Source organism: Aythya fuligula, chromosome 2 (genome assembly GCF_009819795.1).
Source record: "Aythya fuligula isolate bAytFul2 chromosome 2, bAytFul2.pri, whole genome shotgun sequence".
Classification (NCBI taxonomy): domain Eukaryota; kingdom Metazoa; phylum Chordata; class Aves; order Anseriformes; family Anatidae; genus Aythya; species Aythya fuligula.
Genome location: NC_045560.1, coordinates 154,520,384 through 154,547,230, shown reverse-complemented (window position 1 = coordinate 154,547,230; position 26,847 = coordinate 154,520,384). Strand labels below are relative to the sequence as shown.

The 26,847-nt window shown below is 40.2% G+C and overlaps 1 protein-coding gene across 1 annotated transcript in view; it reads left to right on the top strand.

Annotated features, from left to right (window-relative positions):
* COL22A1 (collagen type XXII alpha 1 chain) overlaps positions 1-26,847 on the top strand; it is a 128,870-nt gene that overhangs the window by 78,401 nt on the left and 23,622 nt on the right. Inside the window, exons 29-41 of the mRNA XM_032181166.1 lie at positions 2,571-2,624; positions 3,184-3,237; positions 4,401-4,454; positions 6,491-6,544; positions 8,119-8,172; positions 9,085-9,189; positions 9,716-9,760; positions 11,981-12,058; positions 15,505-15,540; positions 16,505-16,558; positions 22,930-22,974; positions 23,440-23,487; positions 25,433-25,546. Of these exons, the coding sequence (XP_032037057.1) occupies positions 2,571-2,624; positions 3,184-3,237; positions 4,401-4,454; positions 6,491-6,544; positions 8,119-8,172; positions 9,085-9,189; positions 9,716-9,760; positions 11,981-12,058; positions 15,505-15,540; positions 16,505-16,558; positions 22,930-22,974; positions 23,440-23,487; positions 25,433-25,546 (795 nt within the window). The remainder of the gene's footprint in view (positions 1-2,570; positions 2,625-3,183; positions 3,238-4,400; positions 4,455-6,490; positions 6,545-8,118; positions 8,173-9,084; positions 9,190-9,715; positions 9,761-11,980; positions 12,059-15,504; positions 15,541-16,504; positions 16,559-22,929; positions 22,975-23,439; positions 23,488-25,432; positions 25,547-26,847) is intronic.

The window sequence follows — 26,847 nt, the reverse complement described above, 5'->3', positions numbered from 1 at the left end:
AAGACAGTGAAGAATAAAAGGCTTGAAGTGTGTCAGCGGGTTGTATTGCAGAGTTTTCTCCGTGTGCAAGTTAAATGCGATGATGCTTACTGTTGCACAGAACTGCACATAGCATTGCAAGGTCTGGGAGGAGAAGGGGAGGTAAAAATAGTTACCTTTGATTTGCAGCTTTCCAAATTAAGGTGTCAGAAGGTGATGATATGCCTCAGGAGATTGTCATGGGTTATGTTATAGAGGCTGCAGCAACAGCAGGGTGCTGAAAATTGTCATGCACTCTCCAAAACACAGCACTTGCTTTCCATTCAGTCTGTGGTGTATAGTAACAGGGGGAGGCAGGAAACACAGCCTGAATAGAAGGCAGCAGCACCATTACTCTGTTTCCTCATTATTAGTTTAAATCTATTTCATTTAAAACACACCACAATAATTGTCAGAAATGGAAAAGCTCTGACCAAGTGAGTCAAAGGCTGCTATTTACCTATCACCACAGCTCGGTTGTGTGTTTTGGGTGCCATGAGCTCTGCAGAAACTCACTGATCCAGCAGGGCAGTAGAGGGGTTTCTTCCACGGGGCACGGTGAACTTTTCCATGTATATCTATATATCTATAGAAAATTAAAATTATTAAATATTTCTTGGAGATGGGGTGCATAAGAACCACAGTGGTGGTCAAGTTTGATGTCTGGAAATGGCAAAAGCAGTAAAACAGGAGATGACTCCTCACTGCCTTCTGCCTCCCACTGCAGCTGTCCACAGCTGAGCCCCCACTCCCTGCTCTCCTTCAAATGGTACAGAAAATATGAATGCATTAATTGAGAGTACAGCAGGACACTGCCAAGAGAGGAGGTCAAGAAAGCTGTAAGCTACCAATCTGGCCCAGCTTGGTAGCAGCTGTTAGTTGTCACCACATCAGTTCTGTTCATTGAGCTGGAGAAAAGAAGTGGGTGGCAGTGGATTAAGTCCAGCTGCCAGGGGCCAGAGGTCTCCACAATGTGCAGCACTAGTGGACAGTGTTAACAGTCTCAGAGGATAGTCACGGATTCAGCAAATTTGGGAAGGACTTGTAGGCAGATTTGCTGGCAGGTTGGGTTAAGGAAAACAACCTCTGCCCTTGGTTGTGGCTGTGCAAGGACATCAGACTGGACTTTTGCCAATTTTGCATTGACATGCAAGTCAAATATCAAGGAAAATGTAGGAGAAAGGAGAATATTAAAAATGCTTCCTCCTTTTACCTCTTGAGTTACTTCTTCCTTTTGCAGTCTTGTTCTCCCTGATAATACATGCCCTTATTCACATTTAGTAACACCACCCTTAGCTACAAATTTATTAATATATGTATGTGCTTTGTTGCTCTGCTCCCTTAAAAGGGTTTCAGAGCTTGAAATGTTATTGTGCAAAACAAATTTCAGGCACAACCATTCAGGTTTGTTAGATAGGACTTTTGCTTTAAGTACTTCATGTGGTTGCACTATTCTTCTGAAGGCCAGTAGATGGCATCAGGGACTGCCTCATTAGAATTGGTCTAATGGGGTATTAATTGTAAAGTAAAATTCCTCAAATTATTTATCACAAACCATAATATTTATTCATAATGCATAATAAATACAGACATAAGTAGTATTTATGCTGTTACATTTATTTTGTCTGTTAGAGAATCATTTGCAAATGGACTTTGAATTCCCAGATGTTGCAGATATGATTGGCAAATAGTAGATGTGAATAAAATACAAACTGGTTTGTTCACGGATTCTGCATTTTGACTGATCACTATTCCTTGTGTGTGTGCTGGGGGGTGCTTAAATCACTGATGTTCTTATTGTTCCTTGATTGCATAATTGAAACACCTCCTATGATAAATAATGAATAAGTAATGAGTGCTATTGCCTGAATACATATAGTCATATAAATAAACAACCATGGTTATTCAAGTAGTGACCGAGTTATTCTGGCTGGTACCATAATTGTGTGCAGTTCCACCCAATTTATAAAAAGCAGAAATATGTACTTATTGATTATTATTAAAGAACGCACAACAAAACTGATGAACTTCTGTCTGAAAGCATCTTCAATTTACTTAAAGAGGAAGAAGAGAGGTAAATTAATCCTATTAGTCAGTGATGGTAGTGAAGGATATATTGACAATGCAGGAGGGGGGTAAGCTGCATGAATTTGTGGTGGTGTTAACAAAACTAGAGATCTGGAAAAGCCATCTAATACATATTTCTGGAAATGCTCAAGTTGAGACCCTGAAAACCTCTGTCTTATAGGTGGAAAAGGGAGCTTGCCCGTATGTGGAACATTTTTCCCCCTGTAGGACTGTAGGACCACATTCCTGATGCACAGCACAATGCAGTGGCTGTGGTGCTGTTGCTGGTGGTTGTGCCATCTGGCCTATTAATACATTGGAGCTGAATTGATCAAATTTTAGGACCGTAAATTCTTTAACTACTCTTCTCCATGAAGGGAAGCTCTTCTCTTTTTAAACTGAACATATTTTGCAATTAATATCACAACATGACTGGTGTGCCTTCTAGCTTTTATTTCTCTGTTTTTTCTTATTGTTTTATATAGGGTGAACCTGGACCAAAAGGGGAGAAAGGAGATCAAGGAACAAGTGGAGAACCTGTAAGGACAGCTACGTTTTTTTTTCAGCTAGTTTTGAACTTTATCAGGGAGAAGACACGTCTGAAGACTGTCTGTTTTGGAAGGAGAGGGTGGGACATGCTCCTTCTGAAGCTGGCATGCTTCTCTCATCAGAAATGGCCACGGGGGTGCTTGGCTTTGGCTCTACAGGAAGATAGATGACTGCATGAAATTAAGCACCTGATTTATATCCCAGGGCCTTAGTGGCTAAGGACTATGGGGTTTGCAACACAGAGCTTGGCTGACAGTAAGGTTGTACAGGATTTATTAAGGGCTTTTGAAATGATGTGACCCAGCTAAATTATGCATTTGGCTACTCTGCTTATATTCTGCCTTGCTCTTGTTCTGGAGGGAGCCCTGAGGAGCGGCAGACTCCCATTCAGTCACAGCCTCCATAAAAAAAAAAAAAAAAAAAAAAAAAAAAAAAAAAAAAAAAAAACTTTCTTCTCTTGATGGGGGGAAGGAGAAACATCTTCTTTTGATGAGGAGAAGAACTGAACAGTTTTCTTCAGCTCTTCCACCTCAGCTTCTGTTTTTGCAGGGATTACCAGGGGTCCCAGGTGAACAGGGTGTCCCAGGACCTGCAGGACTACAGGTAAGAAGGGACAGAAAGAAAGAAAGCCGTGGTATGACCAAAGAGGACTGCCTTCATGGTGCATTTCACTGGAAATAATCCTTCCCCTACACACCGACAGCCCACATCTCCTTCATTTTTGTAAGTTCAGGGACTTCTGTAGAGGTATTTGTTCATGATGGACATCAGGACAACATAAGGAGAATCAAAGCAGAAATATGTCATCTCTGAATCGAGATGAGTGTCATCTGAGAGACTCAGGAACTTCAGGTTCCTTCAAGAAAGCATCTTGTTTTGGTGCCTTCAAAGCACAGGTCTCACAGATAAGTTACTGCAACGCATTAGCAAAGTGTTGCAGAACATTCAGATTCAACCCCAGCCCATTTGATCCCAAAGGCACCATGTCTTATCTGAAATAGATTTATAGTCTCAATTGTCTTCTAAAAATTTATTGGTTCATGCCCATTATTTCCATTTACCACTGAGGTATGATTCCATGTAATCATGTAGGGGTGTTCACTCTGCCTTCATCTGTACTGTGTCCAAGCTACGTAATCATCTATTACTAGGGAATCAGCTGTATAAACAAATTAACAGCAGTCTTAGCATCATGAAAACAAACAAACAAAAACAATAATGCCATGCAATTTTAAACTCACGTTTGCTAAAAGGGGGACCAAATCAGTTGGTAGACTCCTCTTAGTCCTGCCAAAAACCTTATAAAAGAGCTAAGGCATTTGAGTCATATGTAGGAATGGGGCAAAGTCTCTGCACTGTGATCTGTTTTGACCATTTCTAAATGATTGTTGTTTGTATTTGAGAACCACAGGCAAAAGCTCCTCTTTGCAGGGAGATCATCAGAGTTCAGCTGGCATTGAAGTAGCAGGTAGGCCGGAGGATAGGAAAGCGCTTCCCCTAGATGAATGTCTGCAAGTTTCAGCATGCAGTGCTGTGAAATAGCCTCTGAGCTGATCAGTCATTAGTAATTCCTCTTATGTCCCAGGGTTTTATTTTTATATTTCATTTTCTTGCTGCATAGAGAACTGGGAGCCATTTCCTCAGCTGTTAAACTCCTCCGTGAATTGATTAGCTGAGTGCACATTCAGGCATTTTGAAGTCTTCTTGTCTGGCAGGCAGTCCCATCCCATCACTAATCAGCTGGCATCTCTTTTCTTTCTGCACAGGGCACAAAGGGGCAGAAAGGCGCTCGAGGAGAAGTTGGAGCCCCTGGAGAGGCTGTGAGTAACTGCTTCCCTTGCAGCATTTTTTCCCTGATAGTAACACACCTGAAGGGACTTTGAAGTCTCTGCTTTGCAGATTCACAGTCCCAAGCAGCTTGGGCACAGGGCGCATCCTAATCTGCAGCTGGAAGGAGTCACTGCTTGTGGGGAAACAGACTCAGCTGCACCAAACCGATCAATGCCCCACTCAGCCCAGCTCTGAATTGTTTGTCTTTTGTTGGCCAAATCTCTCCCTCTCTAATAAAATGCCTTCTTTGCTGAGTGAGGTGAGGCTGAGCTTGCTACCTCACTGCGATATCAGCCAAGCCCAGGCAGCCAGCTTGTGCACGGAGTGAGCTTTGCATCAGCAGCCAGAATTAGCTTTTGATCACAGTTGGTTTTAGGCTTCTTAGTCAATTCTGCTTTCTTTAATAAAGCCTCAGCACCATAGGAATCATCACATACCACTTTTCAAGGCATGTGTTGTAGGGAGTGCTGCTATTCTCTGAAAGAACAGTGAAGAATTCAAGTCCTATTTTATTATTGTGGCAGTGTATAAGCCCTTTGTGGCTGAATAAAAGACCACGTACTTTCTTTTTAAGCAGAGAAGGAAGACTGAAGAACTATTTCAAGCAGTGACTGGGCGAGATGATGTTTGTATCTGGGAGAAGGAAGCCATAGGAAATCCAAGCAAAGTGTCCTAGAGCTTTGAAATTCTTTCTTGTATCTTTGTGTTCATGGTTTTCCTTCTTGGATTTGTGCTCAGATGTTGTATTTAGCAGTGCTTTGACCCTGAACTCTGAATTGCGTGTCCCTAGCATTCTGTCACTCTCAGTTGAAGGACTCCTTAAATTTTGTGGGGAAAAAAGTTAAAAAGTGTCCAGCTATCCCCAAACCAATTCATTGGTTTTATTTCTTATTATTACCTGGTGTCTTGGAGGACATGAATGATGTGCAAGTACCGGCATATGTAAGCATCTGTTTGTTTGCCATTCTTTCACAGACTGCCACTGCTCTACACGTTTATTTTGGCTTATAGACCAGTGACTGCGAACAACACAGAAATGAGGAAACTTTTAATTCTCTTTTAGTGAGCCAGACAAACAGATAGTCATTCACTTTCTGAAGAGCTGTGCTCTGGAAGAGTTTCACCATATTACCATATTCCACTGTTTGCACTGTCCTGTATCTAGTATCTGCAAGATGTTGCTAACCAGCTCTTCTGATAGAAAGAGTTTCTATACTCCAGGTCAGACAGATTATTTCACTTTGCTGATGCAGATGTTTTTAGATAGCCTGTCTGTTTTTACCATGAATGGCTTAGGAATACTAATAAATATTCTTTTCCTTGTGAAGCTGTGGCAGCAGGTGAACCCTGGCTACTGCAGGCTGATGAAGGATTCCAGAGATAATGACTCTGACCTGGTGCTATCAAGTCTAGAGGAAAATGTCCAACTATAGCCTGGTAACCCCAAAACATACATCTCTATGGGGACAAAAAATCCAAAAGCATACATGCTCCTGTGTCCCCTGTACATGACTGGGGACATACATGGGCTCTTTCATCCCAAATAGCTTTCACTTGAAGACAAAAGTGCCTGTAATTCAGAACGACAACAGTCTGAATGGTTTCTGCTGTTTGTCTATGTAGTGGGAATGAGTATTTTCAGGTTTTGCTCCTCAGTGTAGAGAAAGGTAGAATTGTCAACATAGCATATTTTGTTGGCCTAGATTTTTATTTTAATGATGAATCAACATACTTTCCTCTGTTCTTTTGATGTTTTGGTCTCAGACCTTTCTTCCCGTATCTCAGTGAGATTTAGGATTTATTTTGATGGTGGGTAATTTAAGCTCCCTTGGAGAGTCTTCATCCATTTTGTATTGCTTCATGCTTCTTTACACTACAAAGTGTTTCACAAAAGCACCATTTTTTGTTTTGTGCTTGTACAACACCTTGTCTGACATGAACTCCAATCTCACTTGGAACATCTTGTTCCTGTGATAGTACAAGCTGTGAATTACATATGCACTTGCATTTGATTTTCTTAAAACAGGGTGTGACTGGACCAGCAGGGCCCCCAGGTCCAAGAGGATTGCCAGGAAATGTGGTACGTATGTGCTGGTGTATTTGTTTTCCCATCTGTGCCCTGATTTCTTTATTTAATATGTTTAGATTTCCCTCCCATGGGGTGTTTTATAAGGTTCAAAAGGCTGTGTTTCATTACACTTCTTTATGGTTGAATTGAAAGATGTGGTGGCACCTGGGAATGGTGTTTCCATTAAACATATTTTCATATTCATTTGTAACAAGAGGGAGGCATGGAGCTGCTTCACTCCTCATCAAATTGTCAAAAACATTTTTTGCTGCCAGCTCTTCAAGAGAGAAATTGCGATGTTTATTGTCTGGCTGGTTTTGTTTCCTTTGCCTCATTTCCATTTGTCCTTTCCTTTTGAAAACTTGACTTCTTGATATAAAGATTGCATAGTAAGCTCTTATTCTGTGTTAAGAAAACATGTAAGTATTAGATCCTACAATCAGAGCCTTGAAGTCAGTACAGCATCCTCCTTACCTCAGTACATGCTCATCACCATTATTAAATTGTGCATGATAGAGCTTTTATTGTCTGCATAGAAATCTTTAGGCTTACTCTACTCCCTGCTCCACCAGTGTAATTCTCTATTTAGAGCCTGGGATTTCTCTGAGTTTATGCTGGAGTAAGTGAAAAACAACACTTAAACCCCAAGATAAAGCATTCAGGCACAATGGTTTAGCACAGAGGGCTCTTTAAGGTAGAGTTTGTCAGCTGGTAAATCTGAGAAATCTTGAATTGCCTTTCTACTAATTGTTAAGTCACATTTCCTTTAATTGTATTAATATGGTGATATCATTTCAAACTGGAAGGTGATATCCAAAATGAAGACCTTGGTCAATTTCATATTCTTTTAAGCTAAGTTCTCTACTAGTAATACCAATATATTACCTATAAAATCTAATAGAGTTGTAAATGATTTTTACTGGTGCATAAAATAAAATAATTATTGCATCCACACATAGAAGTCAATCCAACCTTATGGTGCCACAGCATTTCATATTTTAAAATGGAGTACTACTCTGTAGCTTACACATATTTTGGTGAGTCAGGAAGCTACAGTATTTGATTTGGAGCTCATATATAATCATCTATATTTTGACAAGGAAACCTTTTTGATCTGCCAAGACATGAAAAGGGTCAAAAACTGAAACAAAAAGTAAAACAAACACAGCTACATTTTCCAGTTTGTGGCTTTGAAGAACATTAGCCATAAAGAAATGTAGACTTTGTTTTGCGAGACTTTTGGCTTCTTTGACACAGAGGTGATGATTAAGAACTACTGGGGATTTCACAGAATGAAACAGTTATTGGTAGAAGGAGAATGCACAAATCCGGGATTAGCTCTATTTCTGCTTCTGCTGTTCAGCTCTTTTTTATACCGAAAAAATAACTCCTTTAAGCACTTGGTACACAGCTCTTCTGTGGTTTTCTGGATTGTCTGATTCTCTGGATTCTCTAGTTGTCTGTACTGGAAAGTGTAAAACTGATACTAATCCTTGAGATAGACTGTACTGAATACACTGGTCTATCCATTTTCAAATATTGCCTAAAAAGAAAAGTTTTAATCCTTAAAGTTCTTTTCTCTTCAGGGAGTGCATGGAGATCCCGGACTACCAGGAAAGGAAGGAGAAAAAGGGGAAAAGGTGAGCTTGTTCTTTCATGGATTTGTTTCTTTTCTTCTTGGCCATTTTAAGTAACCTGGTAGGGAAACAACTTGAATGGGAAATTATTTCATAGGTTCATGGACTACTAAGACACATGGGCTCATGGGTCATCTCACCTGACCTCCTCTACTACAAATGCTAAAAGGACTTCACCCTCTTCAGCTTTATAATTTAGTAAAACCACTGAGATACAACCGGATACAGTGAAGTCATTGCTACCCATTTAATACAATGATGATCTTCTTCTGTCCTCACCACCCGACAAGATGGAAGAAAAGCTTCCTTTTGTTGCTTAGGAAATTGAGATCTCTGCTTTCCTGATAAACTGCTATAATTGGACCATTCGTTTAGCTTTTCAGTGCACCCTTGATGCTTTGCATGTCTGTTTTGCTCAACTGTTATGTCCTATCTTATAGCTAGGCAATGAGCTCTCTCTGAGGACAAGGACTTGTAATATACTACTACTTTTCACAGTGCCCATCATGCCAATGTCCCAATCTTTGTTTGCTATAGTAAGAATGATTAATCAGAGACATGGCACCCTATATGTAGGATATGGGATTTAAAATGAGGATGAATTACAGTTTTTTCAGTCAAATTGTGTTCCAGAATACTGATATACATCTCAGCACCATGTATGAATCAAGGGCTCCCTCATCTAGTTGGTTCCAAAACATTTTGAAATGTTGTTTTATTTTTTAAGGAAAATTACAAATATCTTGATATTCCTGTAGGAAAAGGCTTCCCAAAAAGAAGATACCTTGTGATTCCAAGAAAAATTCAGATCATGAGTCTAGAAGAAAATGCACATCTTTTAGTCACAATGAAAGATCTGAGACAGGAATAGTCTTTAGGGTGTGATTAACAGGTTTGTTGGATTGTCTTCTACAGGGTGACCCAGGAAAAGAAGGAAAAGTGGGTTTACCAGGGCCTGCTGGTGAACCAGGGCCTGCTGGAGAGCCAGGTTTGCCTGGCAAGGGTAAAGATGGAGAACGGGTAAGTACTGCTAGCAAGCTCTGGTCTCAGGTAGTTCAGTATGGGCTAGACAAACAAAGCTTCTGCAGTGAAATGGTGGACTTTGGTAAAGAGTTAGGTTAATCACAGATACTTACAGGCCATCTACCTGAAGACATGAAAGGTCTTGTCATGCAAAATGCTGCAGATCCCAGTGCTGTATGCAAAAAGGCAAAGAGAACAGAAGATGTATTTCTGAACATTATACCCTCTTCGCTGTGTCATGCTGGCCATCTCCAAATGGAGAACTCCATGAGGACTAACGATCAAATGTCCTTGTGACCAGTACAAAAACACCTAGATTGTTGAAAGTTCCTTAAAAGCATTTAGTTGTAATAAAGTTAGTAGATTATTTAATTTGCTTACAAGTTATCCATAGACTATTACAAGGATGGTGTGGAGCAAGGAGGGTGGTGGTGGTGGGGGTGGTTGCTGTTTTCACTGTCTCAAAGATTCCTGTCTTTGGCTGCGCAATGATGCTTCTTTGGTTTTGGTTCTGTCACTTTAGGGGGAAAGAGGTCCACCAGGCTTGCCAGGACCTTTTGGGCATAAGGTGAGAAAGTCTGGACTTTATTGTTCATTGCAGATTGCTTCCCTTCATTGCTGAAACTGAAGAAGAAGTTGTGGTGAAAAATATGGTCTGTTTTTCACCAGAAAATAGAGGTTGTGAAACTTGCACTCAAAAACTACTTAGGACATTCCTTTCTTTATTATTCCAATACCTCTATAGATGCAAATACTAGGATATGAATTAACTGTGTTCACTTTCCACATTTAAAATTTCTTCAAGTATTATGCAAATTCAACACAGACTAAATGCTAAATGCTGCACACATTTTCAGGGAAATTGTGACTGGGGACCTTTAATCCATGCAACAAGAGAGACATTGCATAGCAAAAGGATGAACTACTCTTGAGACCACCTGTCAACTCATCAAAGAACACTCCTCCATAGCATTTATTTCTTTCACCTCTCTCAAAGGGAAATTAATTATTTTCCATTGAGACTGAATAGGCCTGGTTTGCCTTCCTATACTGTAGCTAAGGCAGACTAACTTGTTGATTAAGTTAATGTCTGCAATGGAAAATAAAGTTTATTCCCTTACAAGTGCACAGCAAATAGAGAAAGGAGTAAAATGGCAAAAACATTTGCTTCTGGAAGCATCTGGATTTTACATGAGTCTTCAATCACATATATGAGAAATTCTTTTTGAAATGGCTGTTTATTGATCTGTATTGGAAGATGAATAAGGTATTGAAACAGATTTTGTAAATGACAGAGGTGGGAATATAGCAGTATAAAACTGGATCCATATAGGTCCAGTATTTTTTAAATACGCAAACTGCTATGAAACATTTTATTTTGATTTTGTTGCATTCTGTATAAATGATTTATGCTCTGTTGTATATACCTTGGTCAGTTCAGAACATAGACACAATAACAGAGTCAGAAGTAACATAAAAATCTCAAAAAAAAAAAAAAAAAACACAGTGGGAAATCTAATGAAATAGTCTGTTCAATATCAACACAAGATGGTAGGGATCTTAATTGTGCATGGAAAAATGCTATTGAACTTTTTGTATTGAAATCATTTTCTTGAACAAAATAACAGATAAGGGATCTGCAGTAGTGTTTGAACTAATCAGAATACATTTTCTCTCACTGTCCTTACAGTATTGCTTCTTTGTAATATAAGATTAGTTTAAGAAGGAAAGAAAGGAAATAAAGTAGGAGATATTGCAGACTAAATTCAGGGTGGGCAGAATCCATGGGTAACCATTTTTCTATCAAGCTTTTGTATAGCTGGAAATAGTGTAATAATAAACAACATAAATAAGACTCATTGTTATAAGTCTACTGCCAACGTGAGACTGACTCTCATAACCACAATACAATCCATAAAAATCTTATTTGATATTTCTACCTATAACAAGAAAAGAGAACGGACATTAAATTTAAGTACTGTATCTGAATTCTTGCTTAACTCTCTGTCTACAATGTCCATTAAACAGCGCCAAGTAGTTGTCTGTGCTCTGCAGGTTTTAATATAGAAAATTTAGTTTTCTGGAAGGGAGATCTCGCCATTTGTAGTGTAGTCCCCTAGAGAGAGTGGTAGAAATGCTTTAAAAATTATTAATATTCTGCTGTGAACAGTCCTATGTTGGTAAAGGAAAATATTAAGATGTAACACATCTTTAATTCTGTCTTCCCTGGATAAATAATCTTTATTTAGCAATGTTTGCAGTTTAGCTGTCTACCGTAAAAATGCAGAGAAAGAAAAGCACACTGTGGTGCTTAGTGTTTGCCCAAGCCAAGGAGAGTGTCTAATACCCTGCAGGCAATTGCAAATGTAAAACTCCATAAAAGCAGATGCGCTGTTCAACAAAAATCTGAAGTTCTCAATTTACTGCAGTGTATCAGCCACTGTAGCATATGGGAATACTGCTGGAAATCGGATGCTGTGCACTAAAATAAATTAAAATACTTGTAGAAGCTGCGTTCCTGCTCAGTTATGTGATGTGGTACGTGCTGACATGGTGTGAGTGCTCATGGAGGTGGGCTGGTGCCCCTCTCAAGGAGGGAGGCACTTTTCCTGGCATGACGTTACAGAAACTGTTTTGTATCTCTGTCCTGACATAACCTGATCCCATTCCTTGGTGGGCAGGATCAGGTCAGGATGTAACAATATTATGTTCTTTTGTAAAACCTTCTTGCATTTTGGCACATTTTCTCAACAGTGCACAAAACGTATAACTTCTGCCTTCATTTCAGGGTGAGAGGGGAGCTCCTGGCCTCCCTGGACAGCCAGGAGACAGAGGTGTTCCAGGAATCGGACTGGCTGGACCCCCTGTAAGTAGCAGGTGCTGCTGTAGCTTGTGACAAGATAAAAACCTAACTCATTGCCATCTGGAGAATGGGTTCTCTGTGCTCTCCTCTGCCAAGAGCATTTTATCCCCTGAAGATGCAAAACTGCAAAGTGTCCCAGAGGCTGCCATCCATGGCTCAGATGTCTGTTGTGAGGGCTCTCGATGCATTCCGTTTTAGTTGAAAGAAAAAGGCAGAAAAGTGCAATCAGAGTGATTGATATCACTGACTGTTACTTGTGACTTTTCCGCAGCATCTTGACACGCTGGCTCTGGATGTGAGCCAACATCTGTGCTTCTTACAGAAGATGTAACCCTCCTGTCACCCCATTAGGAGGGATGAATGTGGCAGATATGTCCACATCTGATAGGGAAATAAAAAATCAGGTTAGTTAAAATGCTGCGTTATAAGAGAGCCATCATAAGAGAGCCCCATAATTCCCCACAAAGATTTAGTTATGCACCTCATCCAGCTCTGCCCTCTCCTCCAACTGTTGTTGTTGAAGTTCTACCATCATCAGCAGGCCATGAGATGTACCTGGGACTGGCCTCAGAAAGTCTAGATTTTCATCTCGTAGGGATAAAAATCCAGACTTTCATCAATCCAGTACTTGACACGCATGACTCCTCTGGAGATCAGGGGAATTTGGGAGTGCTCTGACTGTAGCTTCCCTGCTCAGTCCTCCATCTATGCACTGAATGCACAAGTAAAATGTGTCTAGAAGGAATCAAACTTTATTCCCAGCTGCAATTGCTAGAGGATGTCAGAGACCTTGCATCCTTTCACAGCCCCTTGAATATGCCATGATACTGTACCAGTCATCACAGCCAACATTTTCATGCTCTGGTTATCTATACAGAAGTTTCCTAATTAGTACATGAAATAGCCTTGAAATGAGAAGTCATGTTGCTGAATGATACTGGCTGATAAATTTTATGGGATGTATCTCTATTTAATATTAGATTTTACCATTCTGAATACTATTTGTGGTAAAGCTGTCCGGGTCAGACATATAAGACACCAAGAACATGTCCTGGCCTTTATGGTCCTCAGCAATGTTATCACCGACTGAAGATTTTCTGGGTGTTATTTGTTATAATTTATATAAGAAACTGTGATGTTCTTGCGTTTCTTAAGGTTCAGTCATTAATATTAAAATAAAATTAGCAAGTGAACATCTGACTTGTTTAAAAGTCACTAAACTGTGGCTAGTTTTTAATTACTGATTTCTAGATTCAGTGCAGGGTTAGGTGAGCTTACTTCTGCACCCTGATGTACACTGGATACCAAAGTCATTCTTCATTAGGTTCTTAGCATCCACATCCACGAACATAAATGTCTAAGAACTTGACTCTAGATATAGACATCACTTCTCACACACTAGAGGATTACATTTTTACTATGTCATTGTTGTTTGACCACAGTCAGGATGAGTAGGTGGTGCTGGTACATACCAAAATATTCCTGATTGACTTCTTTTTATTTATTTTATCTGCTTCACTGAATATATATATATATTTAATTACCATTATGGTGATTTTCTTCACTGTAGGTTTATCATAACCGCAGCTCCAGTGCAAAGATTCAGAATTTGAAAAGCTCTGTATAACCTTGAATCCATCAGGCTTGCACAAAGACTGAGTCCTGCTAAAAAATAGAATAATCTCAGTGGAGCTGCTTCAATGCATATTTATACACTGAATAAAGGTGTCAGCCTCTACCCTTTTTAGCAACGTGACAGAACTGTGTATGATGTTTTCAGCTTCTAAGAGCCAGCAACTCTTTTTAATTGGAGTTCTCACCCTGTTTCCTCCTGTCCCCTTAACCTCTATTGGACTTTACACCCTGCATAAAAGGTATACAAAGAAGAGTTTTTTTTGTTTGTATGTTTGTTTGTTTGTTTGTTTTTACTTTGTCTGCTGAAGTATTATGTTACTATTTGCATAACACTGAGCCCTAAAAAGAGTATTAGGTGTGGTCTTCCCAGCTGAACAATAAACAGAAGAGGTAACTGTATGGAGAAATGGAGCGCATTCACGTGCTCATGTTCTAGCTCCCTAATGGAAACATGATGCATAAAGTAGCAGGGAGCTGCTCATGCTCTGCCTTTCCCTCTTCATATTACCATGGGTTCAGCATGAAGTATTTAGCCTGTGCTTTAGCAGACCATTAAGGCATCTCGCACGGAGAACTGTTTGAGGATTAGCGAATTAATGTGCCTGAAATAGAAACCAAAGGGAGAGGAGTAATAGTGTGAGCCAATTTATTCAAACACAGCACTAGAGATGTGAGGTCAAGCCTTGTTTGGGATGCATTTGGAATACCAGATTGACCCATCTCTGCTGGATATGGGTACCACATCACTACTGCGGTGTTCCTATAGGACTGGATACCTTCTAATGGGCTCACTGTACTATGCACCTAGGTAAGTTGCATCTCCAAACAAATAGCATATGAAAGTCCACTGGACTCCGTGCTTTGACCTCATTTAAAGAACACACAGGTCCCATGGGATGCTTTTCCTTGTTTTAGAAGTAGCTGAACACGGTGGCTTTTGGGACCCAGGAGAGGTGGTCCTGTCCCAGCCCAGCAGATCACGAGGCTGCTGTGATTCTGTGCCCGTGGGTCCAGCTAGAAGCAAGGCTGAGCCCATATTGCCAATGGGCACATGCATACACAATGCCCATGAACACACAAACGCTGACAAATGGACCAGTGCAGACAGACTGATGCCTTTATCAACACCCACATACACCTAAACAACACTCTGAGGAATGTGACTAAGCATGCCTTGATCCTGCATCTGCTCTCTGGCCGATCAGGTTGGAAGGCCACCGTTAGGTCTCGGACACCCAGTCCACCCAGTGCCCAGGCCCTGCACCTCAGCCTCCTCCAGCTGCTTACACCCCAACCTGTGAGCCCCTTGGGCTCACAGCCTCTCAGCTCAGCTTCTGGCACCTACACCTTCCTATTCACCAGCTAGTCTGACTTGAAGCTCAGCAAGATTCAGGCCCACAGGCTCAAATTCGTGAGCTCACCCATTCAGAAGGGTGTTACAAATTGGATTTAATGATGATACAGGACAGACTGTGGTGATGAAGTGGAGGGCTCAGTCAGACAAGAGACATGTTAAAGTACAGCTGACTCCTTTAGTCCCTTTTTCTGTCTTTTCTCTCCCATTTTTTCCCCATGATCCACTCAATTTCTCCCTTACTGTGCCTTTGATCCTCCCCCATGAACATCCCACTGAGAGTATTGCACACTACCACTGTGTCTGTCTGAGCAGCCTGTCAGACTAGCTCCTTTTTTTTGCTTTTCATTTTCTTCTTATTCTTATCTCTGTGCTTCAGGACCCACCCTGACCAGCCAAGAGGAGATGTTAATTTTAAGCTCTGCTAGTGTTCTGAATGCTGTATCTTCTCTGTTTGCAGGGCCCCGTTGGACCACCAGGAGACAAAGGGTCATTGGTACAGTATGTCTTTCTAACTACACCCAGATTTTGTGGGATGGGGCAAACAAATGAATTGTGCTACCATCATTGATTTCATAAAGGCATGATTAATTTATTGCTTTGGTTTGGCCAAGAAAAGTAGGGTCATGTATTAGCTAGCCAAAGGGGACTTCACATGGGCACTACCACCACCTATCTGCTCAAGTGGGTTGTGAGACCAAGAGTTATCTAGACTCTTGATCTGGTGACAGCTTTTCCTTACCTGTTAGTATAGTCCCACAAGTGGAAAGAATGAGTCACTTTTTTAACCCTTCACTGAGAACATTTTTTCAAGGCATATAATTCAAGGCACACTGCTATGAGATATAACCAAGGCCTCAAAGGTTTAAATTAAAGCATTTTTAAGCATTTTCCTTGCTTAAGTCTTACAGAAAACCCTGCCTTTAAGTATTCACCAAACATACCTAGTTCCTCAACATATGGTTGGTAAGGATGTAATCCACTGGGGTGTAGCCAATAGCTGTGTACTGTGGTTTCTTTCACTGGCATTAATTTCCAGTGCTATAGCCAATTCTGGTGTGTACCCATTTGGCACTGAGGAGCTGGACCTTCTTTTCTCCTCTACAGCCCCATCATCAGTCATATTTTTTCCCTGTTCATAAACTTGCCTGCCTATAAAGAGTCATTATTACCTTTCCAGTCAAGGTATGTGAGGCTTGACTTTAGTGATACACATAAAGCTCCATGAGGCACAGAAATGACTGTTACTGTGATAGTTCAATGTGGGATCAGTTTGTTGTTGTTGGCTTGTTTCTTTTTCTTAATCTCTCTTAGAGTGGTTTAACTGATAGTTTTTTGTTTGTTTATTTAATTAATTATTTTCCTAATAACTGTTGGGTTGAGAATTTCTTTTCTTCAGTTAATTAGAACCTGATAAGTACTGCTCACGTTAGTGGATTTTTCTGTTCTCTCCCTGCCAGGGTCCCCGTGGTGTACCTGGTGTCCCTGGACCACAGGGTCCTCCTGGCCAGGATGTAAGTAAAATAAAAGTGTAAGTGCCCAAGAAACTTGCCAGTGCTTGAATCTAATAAAACTTGTGCATATACTCAACCACAGTCGCTGGGTGTTACCAGGATGGTCCAAGGGAGGTGGTTTGAGAAATGAGGCTGTTATGTTTTAGGATTTCAGGATTTAGGATTTTAGGATTTTCAGAAAAAAAATAGGCAGAGTAACCTTTCAAGGGAAGTGGTGGACTTTACCACTGAACTATTAGTTTAAAATGACACCAGAGACCCAGGTTGGCAGCATACACTAGGGAATGATCCTACCATGGAAAAGGACGATAGTTGAGCCCTCTAGGAACTTCTTGGAAGCCTCTGAGGTAGGTAACCTGCAATATTTCTATAAGTGTAGGGCCACAGCCATTAAAAAAGCTTTTTATGAGCTCATTTTGCTGCTGCTACTGAGCTTGAGAGATGACACTTTAACCTCTTCTCAGTGCGTTTTCCTCACTCCTGCCATCTCCATGGTTGAGTCATGGTGCTGAGGGATAGAAAGGAATATGGCAGACTCCCAGCTGGAAAGCTGAGCCCTCTTGCTGCCTGCCTCTGACTGCCCCTCTAACTCTCTGCCTTGTCTCAGATGTTTGAATTTTTAATCAAGAGGTTTTAAACAGGAGATGCAATAGATGGGTTTATTACAACTGTGTCTGAGGACAGTGCCAGAGCCAACTTTTCTGAGTCTCTTTCTGTCTCTGCTCAGATCAGCATTGGCTGGTCAGCTCTTAAAGAGGCAGTACTACAGTCTTTAAGTATCTCCTTTTTCCAGCAGAAAATTACCCAAGCAGAAACATTCCTTATGGTTCTTATAAAGCGCATCCTCTATTACACAACTGTTTTAATTGCATTCAATATGCCTTTTAGGAGCTCTCTGTATTCTGCTTGATCACCTGTTAAGCAATTTTACCTGTGTTTCAGGATGTATAAATGTAACTACAGTGCACATTCCGACATTTCCTGGTAGAACAGCAGGGGTATCTAGTTTGACAAGATCATGAATTTCCAGTTTCTTTATCTCCACTTTCATTTGTGACTAGTACAAAGGATTTCTGGTTCTGCTTTAGCACATTTCTATATCAATGTAGCATTCCTGTGTTCTTTGAAGCATAGCCATTTTTGTATCCTCTTGTTTTTATAGTGTATGTCATCGGTTAGAAAAGCTCTGATTTGAATTGCTAATATAAACTTGCTGTGTAATTCCCAAGCCATTCAGTGGTAACAGCATTAACGACTTGTCTCAGTGTCTCGTCTTTTGCTGTGGTCCTTGCAAATGTATTCCATGTTTTTTGTTTTTTTTTTTTCTTCTGAGACTGAATAAATCTAAATCTTCTACATCACATTTACATACACTAAGCTATTCTCTGCCTTATTTTTCCAGCTGCAGAATCATCAGCTTTTGGAATCGTGCCTGCTATATGTTGCTGTTTACTCTGGTGCTGTAAAATCAGATTCACAGTTGTATTTTGGGAAGTGAAAAAGTAAATACTTCCTTTGCAGTAGCTTTGACCAGAATCATCTCCAACAGGAAAAGGTTGTTTGTTTGTTTGTTTTTCATATAACTGCATCTTCGCATCTTTCTATTGCCCTAAAAGCATGTGCCATAGTTTTTTACAATAGCGCTGCCCAACATTATCTTTTGAAACATCTGTTGGCAACTTGATCAAATATCAAGAGTTCTCAGGACAGTATGTTGCTTTATTAAAACTTAGGTTTTGAAAATCCTTGCCCACATTTACAGTTATGGTTTGGCTTTGTTCTGCTACTCTTAGTATAAGGCTTGGTGTTTATTTGTATGAACTATTCTCCAGAGTCCACTATGTCCATAAATCCCTCCACAGTTTCTTCTTCTGGGACAAAGCAGGAACAGAAGGATCTGCTGCTTAATTTTTTTATGGCTTCTTTGGCCCATATACATTGTTTCCTCCTCTCTTAATTTTTTTCCTGGTTAACTAAAGCCTCAATTCTTAAAGCCTGAAAAATGCAGGCTTTTTATGTTCTTTGTTGTTCCCTATGGTTGGACTACTTTGCTCAATAAAAGGACTACTATATGCCTAATTTCATTCCTTCTATTACTTCAAATATTAATTTTACTTGCTTTTGAAAAAAAGCACATTTTAAGCTGGCAGTATTCCTATATCAACCATTAAAAAAGCCTAGCCTTAAGTACCTTCTTCAGAGAAATTGGCCAGCTTTGTCTTATGCTCTGAGAACTGCAGAAAATAATTCTACACATTTATCTGGAAGCATCCACTCTCCTCTGCCTGTCTGCTGGGAGAGAAAATGTTTCCGTCCAACATACCTACTTAGCTCCTTTAGATTAAAATACAGTATGAATGACAAATTCTCTTGTCCTGCTATTAACAGTGATGGCACCTGTTTAATAGGGTCTTACTGTACTTTTATTATGATAATTTTAATTAACATAAACACTGAATTAATCACTTTTTAATTATGTTAATTATTACTGATAACTACATTCCAATATTACTGGGAAGCTAATCTTCCCCTGCATTTATTTGTGTAATTACAAAAACTTTGTGTATGCATACATTATTGCCATCGGATCTGAAAAGCAGAGTTTTCTGGTCTGTGCTTGGTTTTCCCATGTGGATAGAAGGCCATTTCCAAGGAATTCTTGTGTTTGGTTTAGAATCCATGAACCCCAAATCAACATAAATTTATTAACCCCCCTTTTGTGTTTTTATTCATGGAGATTAGAACACTTTTAAGTTATTGCATTTTGTGCTTAATTTTCTATCTTGAAATAGTACTTCCCCACCATAAGCCTTCAATTTTACTGTGGCTGGCTTCCTTATAATTTTTCTCTTTCTTTTATTTTCACATGCATCATTTGCCCAAGCATCATTTTTCAGTGTGTCATTTACACAGCTTCCACCCATTCTCAGTTTGGGCCCATTTGTGTGTGTCAGATTTTGCAGGCCAGTTGAGTACTCTGGATCCTGTGCATCACACCTCCTCATTGGTGTCTGCTTTTTCCTGCACTGCTGTGCCACTGGTATTTGTTATTCTAATCTGTATCAGCCACTGTTGGATGTGAACTCCTGAAAATGGTTGAACTTTGTGAGCATTCCAAATAGTGGTGTTTCTTTGAATCTGCATGTTCTTGCATCACATTAGCAGTTCTGTTTTTCAGAGCCAAGTAGTTTTTTGGGGTAGACTCTTTAGAGTCCTCCTCTTCTCTTTCTCTTTTCCAGTTTCCACCCCTGATAGTCAGCTTGTCAGGTGCAGTTATACTCCAGTTATACTCCATGCCTTCCTTCTACCATTTTCTGCCAGCTCTGAGTGATGTTTGCAGCTTGCTATGGACTGTCAGCCTTTTCTAACTCCAGGCCTGAATAGCTCAGCAGTCTTTTCTCTGCTTTGGACTCTGATTTCCATTGCGTGTTCTGCAATAATGCAACATGCTGAAGTGCCCGTGTCCTATGTCTGATTTGTTCCTTTCAGCTCAGACAAGCTTTCTTCAATGTAGACTCTGTTTTTACAGTCTTGTACCTTTCAACTCCTTGGCTTTTCCTGGGGATACTGTAGTTTTCAGATTTGGCAGCCATGGCACATAGCTTAATTTCTCCTCCTGGCTTACTTGCATCCTGTTAAAAGACATTACCACTCCACATCTTACAGCTTTCAAGAAAATAGGTTCATCTCTTTGTCTCAAGGCATTCTGATGTCATGTGGATATCACAGCTATGCTTAAATATTTCCAAGGATTTCAGTTTTAATTGCTCTCTTCTCATGTTTCTTTTCTCATAACAAAAAAGTATCTTCCTTTGCTCCTCTTTAAATAAAACTTCCTTAAATGCTCAAATTCTACCTCTAGTACCATGTCATACTTAGATGCCATGTCATACTTAGATGCCTAAGCAAAAGGTTGTCAGTGGGCCTGGTGGTAGAAATAGTTATTTTATAGCTACTTTAATAGCATAAAACACATTTCTATATTGGCTTTTCTATGTTGCTTTCTGATCCAGGATAATTCTCGTAGCTAAAGTCTTCGCTTTCTGTTGAACTCCTTAAAGTAAGTGCTGTGTGAGCCTTCCCGAACAAAGCAGATCTGGGAATATAAGGTCAGCACAGCTGGTATTTAGGCAATCCTCTTCCCAATTTGAGAAGCAGTTGAAGAGGATGTCAAAAGCATGGCCTGAAGATTAGTGATTGTGGAACAAAAGGAACTTTGGGATCATCCCACAATCTTATAACAACCACAAAGTTGCTCTGTAGAAACAGCAAAACTTGAAAACAGTTGTAAAGTTGTCTCATATTTCCTTAGTTCCCCAGAATTTGTGGGGAATTATGAACCGACAATCTCCTTTACACCTTACCTTCTCTTGATTCTTACATGTGGAGGGTTTAGTTCCTCAAGAAGCCATCTTTTCATTCACGGACTTCAATACCACTTCAGTTCCACTTTGGCTCCACATCAGTTTATATTTACCATTCATCTCTTAGAAATTCAAGGTAACTGAGTGGTTGTTGCTTGCTCAGAGGTGTTTAATGTAGACATAGGAAAAGTGCAACCAAGAGTTTCCCATTTTCTCTTTCCTCTGATAAGGGGTAGAGAATTTAAATGATGAGTGAGATACAAGGATCAAATTCAGTTTTGCCCTATAGCTGTAACGATAGTGCAGCAGAGTATCACAACTGTGCCTGTGTGCTTACCCAGTGCACTTAAGTCATTAATTCCCCAGGCAGCCCAAGAACTTCCCATCTGGTTGCCTGCATAAATACAACAATGGACTGATGGGAGACAGTGGACCAACTCAAGACAAGGTGATGGACATAACTCCTAATCCCCTTCCTGATAAAGCATTTGACTAATTATTAATGCAGTTTTCCAGGTGAAAATTTTGGGTAGTCTCGGACGATTCCCTAGACAGCCCCTGAAGAGCCTAGGCTGATTAATAGGCACTACTGCTGTTGATTAATGTCCTGGGTGAGGAATCTGGCACTGTCCCAGAGACCTTCCCAGGTGGGTGCTATTGCAGAAGCAACCAAACCGAGCAAAGCTCAGATACTTTTAAGTAGTCAGTGGAAACTGTTCTGCAAGTGCAATAGTGGTAATGTAGGACAAACTTTTTTGTATGACGTTAAAATAGTTAGAAGGTATTTTGTATGTAGTTTAAGATAATCAACGGCAGTGGATCTTGGATGTGCTGGAGTGGTTACGTAGTAGCTTGATAGAGGAATCTAGCTGAGAATGATTTTGGGAAACCTCACCCAGTCCAACTGAAAATGCCACTGCAAATTTCTGTCGCTATCTGGATGATGACCAACTGTCCTGTTCAAGAGATTCAGTTCCCCATATGAGTATTATTTTTATGCTAAGATTCCAAAAAAAAAAAAAAAAAAAAAAAGTTGTTTGTTTAACAAATTAATGACTTGCTAATTGCAAGAAGGAGATTCCCATTGGGAGTCCTCTTCCAAACCATGATTTCTTGCATCTTAAATTGTAAGGGTGCTGTTCGTTTCTTTATCTTTGTCATGAAAACCGACAAAAATACTCTCCCCATCCAAGGCAGACCGGAGGGGCAGGTGATGAGCTCTGCTCTCTGGGGACAGTGACAGTACCTGAGGGAACGGCATGGAGCTGGGACAGGGGAGGGTCAGGCTGGGGATTAGGAAAATTTTCTGCACACACAGGTGGTTGGGCACTGGGACAGGCTCCCCAGGGCAGTGGTCAAGGCACTGAGCCTGCTAGATTTCAAGAAGTGTTTGGAAAACACTCTCAGATACATGGTCTGATTTTTGGGTGGTCCTGTGTGAAGCCACACAATGGATAGTATGATCCTTGTGGGTCCCTTCCAATTCTGGCTATTCTATAGTTCTATTTTAAAAGACGTGGAGGAAAAGATAAAATAAAAGGTTTACTGCTATTTTGGGTACAAGGACATGTTTGCAAGGTACATGCAAAGAAGGGCCACAGTTTTTCAATTTACAACTGTCTTCAGGGATTTAAAGCTTCATCCTTCACACTACTGCTGTTCGTAGTGTTTCCTGGGACCAGAAGACATGCCAAAGCAATTTCAGTTGTTGTGTGGCTCAGATGAACTTCACCTGGTCATACTGTAGATAAGTGAGATTTAGGATGAAGTGCAAAAAAAGTGATTAAGAAGTGGAAAAAAAAAAAAAAAAAAAAGAAGAAGGAGAGAGAACACTTTTAAAGTTGTAAGTAGTTAAAAGATCTGACTGTGTGCCACATTCAAAGAGCAGTGGTGCTTGGTGGCAGAAAGCAGTAATGTATGTTAGCCCAGAGCAGTCAGCAGAGTGTGGGAGCAACCAGGGGGTTAGTGTGTGATACTTTCAAGATTTGTTTTTCTCTTGATTTGTAGGGTCTACCTGGAAATCCAGGGGAAAGAGGACCTCCTGGAAAACCAGTACGTAACTTCACTTCTATGTTACACCCCCAAAAGATGTCCTACTGTTGTTCTGTTCTCTGTTTTATCTCAGTTTGCACCTGTATATGTCACCTCAAGTGCAGTTCAGTGCTTTTTCCTTGATGCTCTTCTCAGGAAAAATACTAAAAACCATTAAAGTGTTAAGGTGAAAATATCTGTGATGGTTTTTGAACAGTATGTAAATAACTGGATGGCCTGCATGCAAATAAAAAACAAAATTTTAAAGCCAATTTTTTAACACTACTCTGCAGTACAAAATGCAAGGACATGAGCAAGAATGCAAAGAGCTCAACTCATCTCAGACATGGTGAAGTATATTGATAATGTAAAGGAGCATGTATGGTCTTGGCCCAAATTGAAACCAGGCCTTAGGCACATTCAGGAAAATTTCTTACTTTGGTGCCTTTTAAAATTGCCTGAGATAATTAATTTCTCATTCCACAGGGTTCCCCACCCCTGCTCTCTCCAGAGGACATCAATCTCTTAGTAAAGGTAATCAGCTTTTGAGCATGGTGGGGGTTTATGCTTGGTTCAAACCTGACTAACCTCCTGTGATGGAGTGTCAGAGTTTTAAGTTCCTTAAAACACTCTGCCAGAGGTTGAAAATTCCTTGAAAATTGCTTGCATTGCTGTTGGGACACACAAGAATGTGTTGGAGATCAAAATCCAGTGCTTTCTGACAATCCCCAGTAGTGACGTGGCCTACAAAGACATTTGTAATGTGGTGTGTGTTGCAAATGCTCTGAGACTTTTCCAGCTCTTTGACAGGCCTATACCTCCACAGAGAAATAAATACTGTCAAGAAGTATTACCTAAAGCAGGAAATGGAAATCACTGTAATCAAATGGCTGATGTTTCATGTACACCTGCAACAGTGACTAGAGTAGGTTTGAACTGTGGGTGTGAAGTCAATTTGCATGGCGCACCTAAGAGTATACAGGTAATTAACCCCAGCTGCACTCGTGTTTCAAAAGGGGCCATCTGTCTGTCTGCTTTTACTCTCCATGTAGACCGTTGCCTGGGAAATGAGTCAGTACTTGATAGATGCTGACTGCAAAATCTTTAAAGATTTACATGGGCTGAGTTGGGGGATTTTTAAGCAGGCTTGGGAAATAGCACGAAATCCTTTCTTATTGATTAAAAGAAACTTTATTTTATTTTATTTTATTTTATTTTATTTTATTTTATTTTATTTTATTTTATTTTATATATTTTTTTTTTACTAACTCTATTAAAAAGACCCTTTTAAGATTGCTGCTGTGAAATACCTTCATTGAAGAGCTCTCTTTCTCTGAGTATTTTTCTGGAGAATTCACTGTATTGCAATGTTTAGGATTTCTGATCAGGACAATAGCAACGGAGTGCTTGTGGAGTATGGGATGTCATTATGATATTCCTATGTTTTCATCCTTTGATTATGTTGATTAGGTCAACGCACCTGTACACCCTGTATATTTGTTCTGTTTGCTCCTTTTTTACTCCACATTGGTGCAGTTTACATAGAGCAGCACTTAAGATCCCAGATGAAATTAAGGCTCTGTTGTTCTGGGTGTCTCTCAAGCTCTTTTTATTTTTATTTATTTATTTTTTTTTAAGTAGAACAATATGCATGAAGGAACTGAGGTTTAAAAGGACATTTTCCCCCACAATTTCACAGTGGATCACTGATGGAGCTGGGAGCTGTACCAAGCGGACCTGAAGTCCTGTCTGCTGGGCAATGCTCTCTCTTGTAGCCAGGTTTCACTCCGCTTGTGCTGAAGGGAGTCTATCTTTGAAATGGAAATGTCATCCACATGGTATTTCATTCCTTAAGGGTAGTAGAAATGTGAAGACTACAGAGATAATCCTTCAAAGAGTTTTTGAAGGAGGGAGGTTGTAATTCTCCATGACAGAATTAGGCCAGGACACTGCGATATTCACTTGGTCATCATGAACTGCAGCAGATGAATTCTCCTTGGCCAGACTAGTTTCTGAATAGTTTCCTTTGTGGAATACCCTTTCTGGCACTGTGCTGCAAAGGGGTTTTCACTAGCAGTCTGTCCCCTTAACAGTAACTCTTTCCAGCTGGTGTAGAGTCACAGCTTACGAGTCTTGTAGCTTCAAAACAAAGCTCTTCTTGGTAGTGTTGCTTTGTGGCTGCCTGATCTTCTCATTTCCTCAGTTACTTGACCTTTCATGATCAGTTAGTTGCCCATGTATGATAGGAAACTTCCCATGGGAGCCTGTGTGATCTCAGCAGCTGACCCTCACTGTCCTCCACACTAACCTTACTTCAATTCTGTATGTTAAAATAATCCAGATCATCCCCAACGTGGTCAAAATGCAAAGGCCTATAGGTTATGCTGGCTTTACACTTGTGCATTCATACTAGCTGTCTTCAGGTTGTACTGGATGTCTTCAGTCTGTTTCTAATTTATTTAGTAATGTTTTCTCGTAGGATGTGTGCACTGAGTGCCCTCCTGGCCCACCAGGACTACCAGGCATTCCAGGCTTCAAAGGTGATAAAGGTCTCCGAGGACCACCAGGTAGAGATGGCCAGGATGGGAAAATGGTAAGAAAGCTAGGGAAACGGTCGTTCATTGGATGTGGTTTAACCCATTTTTTCTTACAATATTTTTACATGGTTTATATTTTTTTTTTCAGTGACAATGTACTGAATCTGTTGTAGATATCTGTGAAGTCAATGGATTGGATTTCAGTTGCTGCTGTGTCTGTAGATAGGCCAAGGCCATCTCTGCTTATGGTGACATAAGTATCCTTGGCTTTTTCTGTACTAGAAGGACCTAAATAGTAGCACTTACTTTTCTTTTTTTTTTTTCTTTTTCTTTTTTTCTTTTTTTTTTTTTTTTTTTTTCCTTTTGGCACGTTTTGAGCCTCGTAAAATGCATGGGAGCTGAAGTGGTTGAAGTGTTCCACAATTCTGTAATTCAGAGCTTACAGCTCTGGACCTGCTGGGTCCTAGAACACTAAGAAATTTAAGAGCTGCAAAGTAACTTTTTTCCTGCCCACCATTTACTCTGTGGGAGATACCAAATCATAGAATCATTCAGGTTGGAAAAAATCTCAAAGATCATCTGGTCCAACCCGTAACCTAGCAGGCATAGGTTGTGCTTGTAGTTCAGAAGGAGAAATAGCAGTGGTGTGTAAGAAGGAAATAGAGAGCAGTGCTGAGCAGTGAGCAGAGTCCACTGCTGGTAGGTCCATGATCATTATGTCGATTTTCTGTGGTTACAAGGATATCTGAGGGGAAGTGTTACAAGTAGCTGCAGTTTAAGAGACACAAATTTTGCAGAGGTCTTGAAATAAAGGAAGGGGGTTAAGGATTTTTAATAAATAACACATATTGAAATTAATCCCTTAAGCTTTTCAGTAGACTGTCAGAACAGGGTGAGAGGAAAAGTAATGATTCTCTACTATCCAGAGATCCTGTATTATTCATATCTCATATCAAAGGCTCTTCTAATGTTCTCAGTTTCAGTTTTCCTCCATCCATCATGCTAGTGGATCTCTATGCTTCTATTAAGTGGATGTAAGCGAATGAAAAAGTTTGAGGTCTAACTGAGAATTTGGCCCATCTATCCATTGATGCATCCCATTTGAACTGCAAGAAGGAATTTGGGAGAGGAAAATACAGTCCTTACTCTCCCAGGAAAACAGTCACTCCTGTAAAAAAACACATGGAGAAAGTCTTTATTCTAATTAATCATCATCTTGACCATACTGTACCATGGGGGTCCCAGCAAGAGAGGTTCAAGGCTTACTCAGAAAGGAGATTCCCTTGTAATTAATCCTTGCCTGGTACTATTGTTATGATTTCCACCTGAGGTCTTGTGTTTTCAGTAGTGGCCAAGG